At 33.3% G+C, this 12,881-nt stretch overlaps 1 protein-coding gene across 1 annotated transcript in view; it reads right to left on the bottom strand.

Moving 5' to 3' along the window:
- LOC139986243 (UBA-like domain-containing protein 2) overlaps positions 1–12,881 on the bottom strand; it is an 89,116-nt gene that overhangs the window by 52,829 nt on the left and 23,406 nt on the right. The window contains exon 2 of the mRNA XM_072001438.1: positions 5,651–5,725. Coding sequence (XP_071857539.1) covers positions 5,651–5,725 — 75 coding nt within the window. The remainder of the gene's footprint in view (positions 1–5,650; positions 5,726–12,881) is intronic.

Here is a 12,881-nt window from a genome sequence, read left to right as displayed (position 1 = left end):
AATTTTAAAAATCGTAAAATTTTAAATATCTCTTCAAACATAAGTATCCTAAATACTCTTTTTCTATGTACAGAGAATCAAAACCAGGACCTTGTTTATATTATTTTGATTAATAAATACATGCACATCCGCGGTCTATTTATCTTACAGCCAATGTGTACAACTTGCTAACAAATAGATAATAGCAAATCGAATCGATCTGAAAAAAAAACGTCAGACAACGATAATGAATAGTTCGATTCTTATCGATGAATGTAATGAAAATAAGTTAATTTAATGGTTGTTGATTTCTCACCTCGTTGTCAATGATGTGATTTAAATACGATATACTATACTTCTATGTAATTTACGTAAGAGTGATTAAAAATAACTTGAGGCGTTAAATGTTGGGACAAAAGCAGGTAGTTTTTACGTAATATCGCTATACTTGTGCTATTCAGCCTGTCGGTTTCCGCATATTTTTGTCACAAATTTCTAATTCTAATTCGCTCGTTTAAATAAAATATTTCTTTTTTCTTTTTTTTTTTTTTATTGAAGATTTGAAATCTCCATGCAGGTTTATCTCTGCTGGTATGAATATATTTACATAGGTATATATGTATTATTTCTTTAGGAATATATGAATATTCTAATGTTCGTTCGATGTTACGCATTGAAGATAGCAAGATTTATATAAATTGCACGTTATAAAATTAGTCAGAAATTCCGTATAATTAGTCTTTGGCCGTCTTATTTGTTACAAAGTTTACTAGAAGTTTAAAACAAATAAATTACGTTGTATAAATAAAATTCGTAGACAAATGAGATTCGTATGACGTATATAAAACACGTTGCAATGCCGGAGGGCAAGCAATAAATAAAGCTGCTACTTATTTAAATGAAATTCAAATTTGCTAACATCGGAAAAAACATGTGCTCGAAGTTGGCGGATTTCAGGGGAAATGAATCTTACATTTCAATCGACTAATAAGCGACATAGTTTATGTGTTTCGAAAAAAAATCCTGTTTTGTACCTGAAGAAACTAAATAGTAAATTATATACTATACTACAGATATATTTACAATTAATTAATAAAATTAATATGAATAGGCTATTCATAAAAATAAACGATAACCAGTCGTCAAGAAGAAGTGACTGATTTTTATCTTGAAACAAATATTCGTTCTATTTAATCATCTCGTGCAATGCGATGCTTCTGAGAATCGTTTAATGTTTAATAATATCTGTCGCCAATTTAACGCATTATTATACAGCACGTACAACGTACGCAAAGTTTGAGCCAAATCGATGAGTCGAATGTTGCGCACTTCCCTCGCGTTACGTGACGATGCACAAAAACGTACTAAACCATCGTCATGCATAAGCCGTGTATGAAATCATTGATTAGAAGGTGTCTTGTAAAGATAGCGGTAAATCAATTAATAATCTACGTACATCTACTGCGGCTATACTTATTTTTAGACTCCGAATTTTGATGTATTTAGAGGAAATTTGAGGACACGACGATACACAGAATGCGCGTAACGCGTAGAAACGTATAAATAAATGCAAAATATAGTTACTCGCTATAATATTTAGTAAATAAGACAATTGCCTATCCAGATTCCATTTTTAAAATTATACTTATACTTGTATATCCATTTCTAAATTATATCATATTTATAGCTCCATTCGTGTACGTATGAATTTGCATAAAAATCTGACGTCTGTTCATTGTGAAATGAACAATTTTTCGTAACAATAAATAAGAAGCATTAAGTAACGCATTAAGCTACATTGTGTATAACAATATAACAGTGTATATAACGTACAACAGTATGTTATACGTTATTCGTTAACATTATGAGCCAATTTTGCGTTAATTTCAACAATGTAAATGATTTATATGAATATGAGAAAAAGTGCGCAAACTCAATGTAGTATATTTATTATGTATGAAATTTATAAAAGCATCAATTTGCATAAAATGATGCTATAAATTTGCACATATTAACATCAATATCTTGCTCATCTTGTTGCAACTTTAATATATAAGTAGCTATTCTGCAACTACCTATTAGGGAAAAGTAGACTAGAAGATGTAAAACTCAAAGGTTCTCGACGTCTGAAAGGAAAAACGAGCTATCAATAAATAATAATACAGTATAATACCTCGCAAAATTTAAGTGTTATGGTCTGATATATATATTTCAACCTTTTCTATCAACAATTACAGCTTTTAAGTGAAAATATATAAAATTCTTGTAGTAATCAACGCGTTAATGGATTGAGCGTAATTTCCAACATTCAAGTAGCAGTTTATTGCTTCTCCTATCTACAACATTTCCTGTTTACAACGCTATAAAGCAAAACTCCATATAAAATAGAGAGCAAGAAGTACATGTACGTCTTACATAAACTTTACGCAATGCAAAATCAGATACGATTAACCGAACGAGTCAAAATAACTTTGGCGGCACATGGAAAAAACTGAAACCTAGTAATATAATAAAAAACAGATAAAACGTGGCCGACACATTTTACGAATAAATTGCGAGAAATAATATCGTGCAAACACAGGCTCGCGTGAACGCTTGGTTAAAAAATCAATACGAAAATACGAAATAATTGAATAATACCGAGAAGCAAGAATAATAAGTTTGGTTGTGCTGTTTGATAGAATGGTTAAACGAACATTAACCTCAATGATGGACAGCTTGAAGAGGATCGATTCCTTGGCCCCCGCGATCGCCAGACATCACGCCACATCACGTCATTTTTATTCATGGGGAACTGCGAGGGAAAAAATTTTGCGAGGCAAGAATTAATATACTTCAGGTCTTAACCCCGCTATGTTCTTCCCATCTTTCTCGACCAATTATATTTCAACATCGTGAAAAATATCATCGCAGTTTGTACAAGATATGAGCAAGTTCCAGTTTTCCGAGAATCGTTCCCTTAAAATGCTCAAAATTTGTCCTTGATTGTTAAAATCGGAGTAAGATTAAAATATAAAATTTGAAAATTGTATGGAAGAGTTAATAATAAAAAATTTGTAGTATACACTCGTGAGATAAACCTGCAGTAAATATCATTAACTCATTTTCGTGCTTCATATAGCGAAAAATCAGTTCGTTATTTCATCATCAGTTCTGTATTGTATTTACAAACGTTTTATAGCTGTTAGTAAAACATTTATAGGCTCGTTAGCATGATGATTCTTTTCTTATTTTTACTCGTAGAATGTCAAAATTAAGCCAGCTTATATATGTAATTTAAATCACCAGAAAATCCTGTCCTACTTCTTCTCGAACCTGATTGATAACGAAAATATTTATTGAAAATGATTATTTATAAACATAGGCAATGAAATGTAAATTGCGACTTGTTTGTATATTCTGCATGTATGTTTCGCTTGTTTTAAATTCCCCATAAACGCACAAATATCGATAATTGCACGATCCAAGAGCTTTTGTAAAAGTTACTTCGTTAAGTTAAAAAATTGTAAAAGTTAATCCATCTTTGTCGTTTTTAATTTCCTAAAAAGGATCAGTGCGCAATTTGCAAACGATTTTGTACCAACACCGATAAAGGTAAATGCAAAACGTATTTATCGAATTATCAAGTACCATTCAATTTTTAAAACCGTTTCTCTCGGGAACGCTAAAAGTGGACATAGGATATTTGCTGCAGCAAGCCATCGACGTATTATTGGAAATCGATAAAAGTAGCCGACAATTTACCAACTGGTATCTATCTATAGCACGATGCACATGTTCGATACATTTCCCGATTATGTACTTGGACCGGTGCGAAACAAACAGCGATTCATAACCGCGCCCAAAAGAGCAGCGAGGTAAATGAAAATAGGAGAAAATACTGAAATATATATAAAAGATTGGCATTCTGGGCGTGCAACAAAAAGCAACAAACAATTTCGAGATGCATGGCCGTTTACCAAGCGATCGAGACGAAACGATATCGCGCGAACGAAAGGCAACGAAAAAATGTCATTTCTCGCGCGTGATCTCGTCGCGATTCGCGCAACGAACCTAATGAATAAAATCATTCGCGTGATGCGTCGTGGATCGTTGCACGTGACATAAATAAAAGAGAATCGAGTGGAAAGGGAGAAAGAGACGGAACGTAGCCGATACGATCGCCGCCACCAACGAGTACGAACACGACGACGCTTTTCACGCGGAAATATAGTTTCGTATCGATTAGACGTCGGTACACGACAAAAACACGGAGAACGACCAAAGGCGAGTCGGGTCTTTCGATAGATTTCATTCGATATCAGAAATATTGGATTGTTCGTTAGATGAACGTAATCTCGTGAAACAGAACATCTTATGTCCTGTTAAACGACATCAACAATCCACGTTAAGTGTATAATTGTTGTACATGTAGTGTAATAACTATGTAATAACTAGTGACGTTATTTTTATTATGTATTTTATCTTACATACACATATTGATGTACACACATAGATAAAAGATATTATATAATGAGTACATGTAACGACTGTGTCAACTTATGACTTACGTAATTCATTTTAATTGTGATCGATAATGTCCGTTAATCGATGCGACAATAAATGGGTAAATAAATACATTTACGCCGGAAATGTATTAGAGGCTATAAATAAAGCAATTTTATGTTTCCATGAATGTAATCAAAGAAATGAGATCCAAATGGAAATTTGTTTCGTCTACTAAACATCATAGTAACTGTTCTACTTTAAATATCTTTATATCTTTGCACGTTGTACGCGCTCTGTAAATTGTTCGAATTCTACGTTTTCCAAAAATGTACGAGCATAGTCTAATTATAAATTGCGAAATTCTCTCGTAAGGAGATTTTTCAATTTTCAAAAATAAATTTGAGGATGTATCAGGCCAGTTGGTAATTAAGCACGTTGGAACTTTATTTTCTTGAAAGTGCGACGTTAAAAGAGAAAACACGGTTTAACATTTTTGACCTATTTTCACGCGTACGATAATCTCGTGCCGATCGTTTACCGATACTTAATCGGTACTTGGCCAAGTTGAAGTATACTCGGCAAATTTTCAAGTTCGTTTTTCTCATAATCGAAGCGTCGTACGAAAAAGTTTGATTCCATATTTCCGAGTTATTTTTCCGCGTCGGATCATCGGTTGCACTACGATTTCCGACCCAACGTCGTACGAACGAAAAATCACAGGTCGTGAGCGGAATCGATAGATGCCCGTTACGAGAGCTCCAGTTACACGAATTGTTTGTTCCTCGATGAGCTCAGATAAATGGAATTCTACTGTGCTGATAACAATCTTGGAAAGAGGTTGCGGAGAATGGAAAGGAAATAGAAGGAGAGTTGGGAAAAGAGGGAAAACGCAAACAGAAAGAAGCGGAGGTGGAAGGCAAGGAAAAAGAAAAGTGCAATTATGGGGAAATAGAGTATAATAAAAAATAGATGGATAACGAATCACGCAACGAATAAATGAACGAACGAAATGTAGAGATAAAGAGCCGAGATAACCGGAGAATTGATATGTTTTTATGCTACTGTAGTTATCTCTAAGTTAATATTTTACGTTTATAAAATCTAACTATCTAAAGCCAGGTGCAATTTCAGCTGAAATAGATATTAAATATTAAATATTCGATAGAAAAATCGGTGCACTTACTTGGCCAAAGTGCGTGCCAGGTCCTTGTGCGCATGGAGGTATCGCTGCTTCTTGGAAGAAAATACTAAGGGCGGTCTGAAACGATAAAGTAAGCACGATTAGACCGCAGTCATAGCGCATTTCATACTTCAACATTTATATGTGTTACTGTACGCCTCGACTACGTAACGCGTAGGTTTTTTCAGAATGAATGTCGTTTCCGTTTACAAATCGTGTCATTAACCTTCGAATGACGAATGCCAACTCTCAACCTCGATGCCTCACTTAGCCTTTAACTACGACGGAAATATTTGCTACACCGAGACTTGAACAAGTTTGCAAAGATAGTGTTACGTTTTACATTTTAACTTTGCAGTTTAAAGGTCGATGGTTAAAATGTGTTGGCTATCGCACGATTGGCTAGAAGCTCGTATACTATTGTGCAAAAGTAACCTAAATTCTTCGATCTACATACGACTAAATATGAAGCAGAGGAACAGCATCGAAGTCTTTCGGCGAATTATTTTCTATTCGATTTATCGATAGCCACAAATTCAGCGTAAAACGATGAATGATGGAGCTTCTTCGTGAAAATTTGAACAGCTCATTTATCATCGTTATTCGAACGCCTTTGAAAACTTCTTACGTGCACATTATACGTAACACACTTAACATTGATGTATCTGTATAGAACGTTATGAAATCTCATTGGCATTAACGAGATACGATTGTAGTAATTGTATTGGTCAGATTCGACAAATCTGAAAATGTGTATAGCAATTGGAAGATATTTATTGGAATTATATATTTCAATATATAATTATATATATCCAATATATAATTCAATATATTTCGCAAAGATCGTCGAGATACTTAAACAACCGATTATTCGCTGTATTAATAATATGCAGCGAGACTTTATCTTTAGCACCAATTTTATGTTTGTTGATGTTTAAAATTGCTATTTGTGTCGAATTTTAGTTTTTCATTAGCCGTAAGTGTATGTTTGCAATAAATATCTTGTAACTTTTATATATCGTGATGGCCATTTCGTTAGAATGTAAATGAAATTCCAAGAACTTTCGTATAATACGCACATTCGTAATAATTTTGTGCGATAAGTGTTCGGATACTTTTGTGCTCGAATGCTACATTACATTGATAAAATACACGAAGGACAGCTTAGAATGAGTCACGGGCAGAAAGGAAGATAAAAATGTAAAAAACCTGTTTGAACTATTAAAGATAGAACGTCAGGTAATGGATTACTCAAAAGTTATATGGCAATCTTCCAAAAAGAACTCCTACTGTCTAAATTTATTACTTCAAATTGTGTTAATATGTACTTTAATAAATTGCCAATAATCTTTTAATTAAAACACATTTTAAGAAGTAACGACAGATTCAAAACGACATCAAATTCTATATTTATTCGTAAGAACAAAAAACATTTCCGTTTATGGATTTTCTACAATGTTGTAATGTTTGTGTCTGATATTAGGACCCTCTTGCGCGATAATGACAATTGACAAGTTACAAATCATAGGTCACAAACTTCACGATTTTTTAATTTAATTTACCGCCAAGTGGGAATTGTAATTTGTAACATTTACTTGTAAAAACTTGTAGTCTACGAGTCGCTTAGCTTAAATCGCGTGCGTTTTTAGAATAGAAAACTAACTATTTTCTGAATTATTCGTTCTGAATATCCCATAATTCTGTTACACCGAAGGTGGCAAAGATAATGAAAGAATCTTTTATTTAAATCGAGATCGAAGCCAGTGTGTCACGTTGATTTCCCTCTGCTAAGTACAAATTTTTAGATAATTCAAACCTTAGTACACTGGTCGTAAGGTGAGGTCATGCAAAGACCAGAATATCTTTTTTCCTACCTATTGATAACTATTAGAAACACATGCCCAATAATTTGCTATATGCTTTCTAATTGCTAGCTTTGTTAGGCGAGGTTACACAGAGGAAGGGGAAAAATCAAAATTAAAATGATCTTTGGAAAAGAGCGAATAATATAAATATTAAAAATAAAAACCTCCGTGATTAGCACCGCAAGTGGTTGATATGTTATGTTGCCATATTGTCAGTTTCCTTCTATTTCTTACCTAAACAAATGAAAAATAAGTGCTTTATTAAACGTTCTTCTTTATGGTTTAACAATCTTACGTCGAATAGGATAATCGAATAACACGTAATTTGTCAAATTTATTTCTTAAATTTCAATCGTTTTATCGTCAGATATTTTTTTGGTCGCGTAAGAGGATCTATTGGCATCGATAATTTCTGACTACTAGCCTTGCTATGAGATAAGGTAATTGGATATATATGTGTAATTACAGATACACTTTGAAGAATTACATGATAGAACGAATATTTTATTTAAAAGGAAATGTATCGAACAAAAATGAAAGACACCGAAGTAATCTTTTGCTCTTCTGGGGAATCATCGTTTCCTCTTTCGTGTAAGTTTGTTAAAACTATTAGTTCGACGAAGTCTATCGTCTTCGTTGCGTTATTTGGAATGCTACTTCAGTCAATTTTCATTTCGGATACATACGTACGTAAGTTTTTAAGGAAATAAATTTATAAAATGACAAAAAATACCACGTTAGCTACACGTTAACTGCACGTGATCAAGTTGTACAGCGGAACGTAACCGCCTACTTTCTTGCCACTTCGGAACAACATCGGAATTATTTTCAAAATTTGATCGTCGCATCTGATATATAGAGTGTGACTCGATTTGTATCAGCAGAGTAACGAAGCAAATCATGCGCTTGCCCGTGGCTTGGAAAATATTTCAACAGTAAGTTAAGAAAGGGGCACTAAAAAGCTTCAACGCGTGTTGATGTCTTTAGCTACAGTCGAACACGCAACTGGCAAGTGAAGTCACGCGGTGTCACATACGTACAGTATCGCTCAAAAGTGAGTGATCGGTTGTAACTAGAAATTCATAAGTTTCTTGTTCACCTTGTGAAACCAGATCATGCAGTATCTATGTACTCGAATGCGTTGGTCTATGTACAACACTCTCGCCCATGAGCCACCGTCACCGCTGACGCTTACTCCTTTTCAGCAAAGTGCTTATTAAAACAATACAAGACTTTATTTTATCATTTAATTTCGAAATATTTAACAACTAATTTACGATAATATCCGAAGGCTAAATTAAAGCTGTACTCGTATGATTCGAATAAACATTAAAAGAAGTGACTGTGACCATAAGCATAATCGAAGGATACTGTAAGTGAGAAAATTGAGAAATTTTGTATTTCAGTGGAAAATATTCGAGAAAGGCATAGAACTTCAGTGCAATTTCCCATTCTAAATAATTGTTAATGCTAGAAGATGTGGTGGCACTGATACGACTAACGTCGCCTCCATAGAGAAAGATATAAGTACCGATAAACGTCAGTTAATTATTTCTTGGCTTCTATTTATTGCATCTATATAAACGCGACATCGAGTTTTTCCACGTACAGAATTTTCTACACATACACTTTCCTTATTCATGAAACTGAACTACATGTTTACTTGTCGTCCTGAAACATTCCTTGGTTACGGTATTTTCTACAATTGCTCTTCCATTGCGCCGGCGATTATGAAACTAGCTTAAGCCGTATATATTCTTCGATTTAAGATATTTAAAGTTTCGCGTTTGACGCATGAACTGAATTCTGTTTAATCGCGTGACAAGGAGCTCGCTGCAACGGCTCGATTTCTACCATTTTGCAAAAATGGTTTCAAATAGTATTAATGTATAGTAATTGTAATGTATGAGAATAAGTGATAAACACAGGTTTTTTAAATTTTTGACCTAGACCACTTTCATAGTCACTGGCACAATTGAGAAATTACGCGATATATTGGGTTAGCCTAATATTATACCGAATAGAAGAATGAGGCAAGCGCGCTGAAAATCGGAAAAGCAGTTATGGGAACCTGTTAGAAGAAAGTTGGAAGACAATGGACAATTACGCCAGAAATATTAAGTTCAGAACAGAGATTCTTTTTATTTTAAATATATATTTATATATACTTATTTATATGATTATTTCTATGATTCGTATCAACTAGGCCGTGGATTTTCATGCAAATTTAGATTGTTATATACACAATTAAAGAAATAAAGCTTAAATACAGAGATTCGTCCTGTCTATTAAATATTAAAACGAATACTCTGTTTTTAATATTTTACGTTCTATGCGTTTTGTTTATTTTTGCATCAGCGATTAGAGGAAGATAATTGAAAAACACGTAATTAAATTTTAAAACGTGTTTTAAATTTTAAACGTGCAGTTTAAAACAATTTCTATCTATATTTTCAGGTAAGCAAACGTTATAAAGTTTCTGCATTTATTATTGATCGTTCATGTGCTTTGAGGTAATACTGAAATATGAACACATTTATAATTTATAAGACGAAAAAATATTACTCGACTGTTTCAGTAATGTACAAATACTATTACTATATTTAAAAATCGCCTTTATATTTTTCACGTCCTTAATTACACCGAGTTAATAAATTTCCGCACGCTACGTAGTTATTTTAATGTGTTTGTTGAAGTCTTTTACTTACAATTAATATGTAAATACACGTCTAGCACGAGCTGGTCGTAATAAAATTTACTACGACAGTCTACGTTAATGCAAATCCGTACTTTTACGAACGTAATTTAAAAATATAGACACTAAATAGCAGCTACTAAATGTCCTTACGTTTGATATGTTCTTTTTTTTTTTTTTTTTGATACTTGTATGTTGCATAAAAATCCGCAGAGTGTGTACCAATTAGACTATCGACGATACTATAATTTCACATTTTTTTCGTAAAAATTCGAAGGTAAATTTTCTACATATAGACACATGCGCGCTTCTCCTTTTATAATAAAGAGAACCATAGCCGCTACAAAAGAGTGGGAATGTTCTGAAACGAGAATAAAATCGCTGAGGCAGATATTTGTAACGAATAACACGTTATTTTTATCGGCTGTTGCATTTATATGTATTGTAATTATAGGATATTTATAGAGATATTTCGTTTCAGTCGTACACGCTCCTCCGATGACAATTAATCAAAGCTTCGACGCTTTGATAACACCGCTTAAAGTGCAAACAAACTTTAATAATTTCTACCGAGCCTACAAATTTAATATTCGCGGTATACAAGTGTAACATGCGGCCGATCGATACAGCGAAATTTTGATAACTCTATTGTAAGAATAGCGAGTATAACGTTACGCTGTTGGATTGTATTTCGATACGTAACGCGATCTTGTAATAGAAACAGAACCATTATATTATATTCGTCTGTTACTGCAATGCCATACATAATTGTCTGTATCGATCGATTACCTTTACCATATTTAGTACAGCTATGTTAGCGTGGTAAACGTGTCGCACCTTCCTAACCCATTTGCATCATGGACCTACTTAAGGGGACTTAAGTAGAGTAAATGACATCCGAATTCTTCATGGAGTTTATTATTAAAATTTACTGTTCAAGACGATTTGTAGACAATGTTACTTTGCAAACATCGCATCTTACATTCTTTATAACAGTGGAAAAAAGAAAAAATTACTTATTAAAAAAAAATAAGAAATAAGAAATTAAATCATTATTTCTCGTGAAATTCTTTAAAATGGTCAATACAATAAACTGATATAGGCGAGATGTTGAGAAACGGATCAAACGTGATCTCTCACATCTGAAGAATACTTAGCGACTGAAATAAAAAGCAGTCACAGCGCGCGTAATAATCCGCGCTTGGATGCAAATGGGTTAACTAGAACCACTGATAGTTAACATCAAGCTATTTCTACTAGAAGCAATCAAAATGGCTGGTCTTTAAAAAATAACGAGGGTTGGCACATTTATATAATTATTATATGTAATAACGAGTATATTCGTTAATTGTACTGATTTATGTAAATTGATTGTGCCAATGATTATTAGTCAATGCGACGGTAAATAAATGAAATATTCGGTTCTTCCGAATTCTAATTCCGCGACGCAATAATTTAATATTAAAACGCAAAGGAAACTTTAAACTCAGTTTTCTCGGTTGATGAACTAGAGGAGATAGAACGGTTAAGAATTAGAGCGACGACATGTTATAACTATAACAAACTGTTCCACCACGATCGAACGCTATAACTAAATAATTCGTTAGCTCGTTTGATTTCTATAGTGATAAAAATAATCCTCTTAATAATAATCTCGCAGCCTATGATCCGAAGATTATTCATTCTAAATACTTTGCTATATCACCTTGGTCGTGAGCTAGCAAAATTTCAAACTAATTAATTTAGACCAGGGATACTACGTGTAGAAACTAAATAAATCAATTTTATATCGCTTTTATACTTGTTTTTCATCTTTTCGTTCAAGTTTTCCTACTTAAATCTCAAAATACGAGTAGATACAGCGGTTCTTACTTTCCAATGAAACATTTTTCGAGCAGGTTCTACGCTTCGTTTTAGTAACATAAAATTTTGACACTCATTTGCTGGCTGCTGGTTCTCGCGCGTTTATAGGAAACGTGAAAGCGCAAAATAGCAGACGATGCATCGTAATACAAGTCGTTTTGACTGGTGTGGCATTTCTAGTGTTGGCATCTAGCGATCGATCCGAAATTTTCCTGATAACTGATATTATCATATCGAATGATACGCAGTAAAAATTTGAAAAACGCGTGGCAAGTTGTACAAAACGTGGAAACTGGTTAATTGGGGTTCGATAAACAGATTGCAGAACTCTTTTACGCTTTAATAAGTACCAGTCATTTTTACGGATATTGGTATAAATAGCCTTGATACAAAATTATTTCGAATTTGAATACATAAAAAACAAAAAAAATTCATTATATTATTCTTTTAGTTATCATTGCGAAAGTCATTACATCATTGCAGAAAAGATATATAACATGAAGTAGGAATTTGAAAATAAAATTGTAAAACCAGTCAATTGGACTGGTGTGGTAGTTCCAGTGTTAAGAAATCGAACTCAACTTCTTAACAATACATTTACATGTAAGATGGAAGACTGTAACAGAAAGAATTTCCTGCTGTCGAGGTGCTGGTTTAGCCCGGATAGGATTTTCCCATCGTTATATTTCGATTTTGCTTTCATCTTGGCAAACAAAAAGAATCTGACGTTTTAAAAAAATATATATGGCACAAGTTTAGAAAAATAAATCGCGCGTACCAATAATACTTTCTTCCATATTTTTCTCAAACT

This window comes from Bombus fervidus, chromosome 4 (assembly GCF_041682495.2).
Source record: "Bombus fervidus isolate BK054 chromosome 4, iyBomFerv1, whole genome shotgun sequence".
Taxonomy (NCBI): Eukaryota; Metazoa; Arthropoda; class Insecta; order Hymenoptera; family Apidae; genus Bombus; species Bombus fervidus.
The sequence above is the reverse complement of the archived record's forward strand: the minus strand, read 5'-3'. Positions and strand labels throughout refer to the sequence as shown.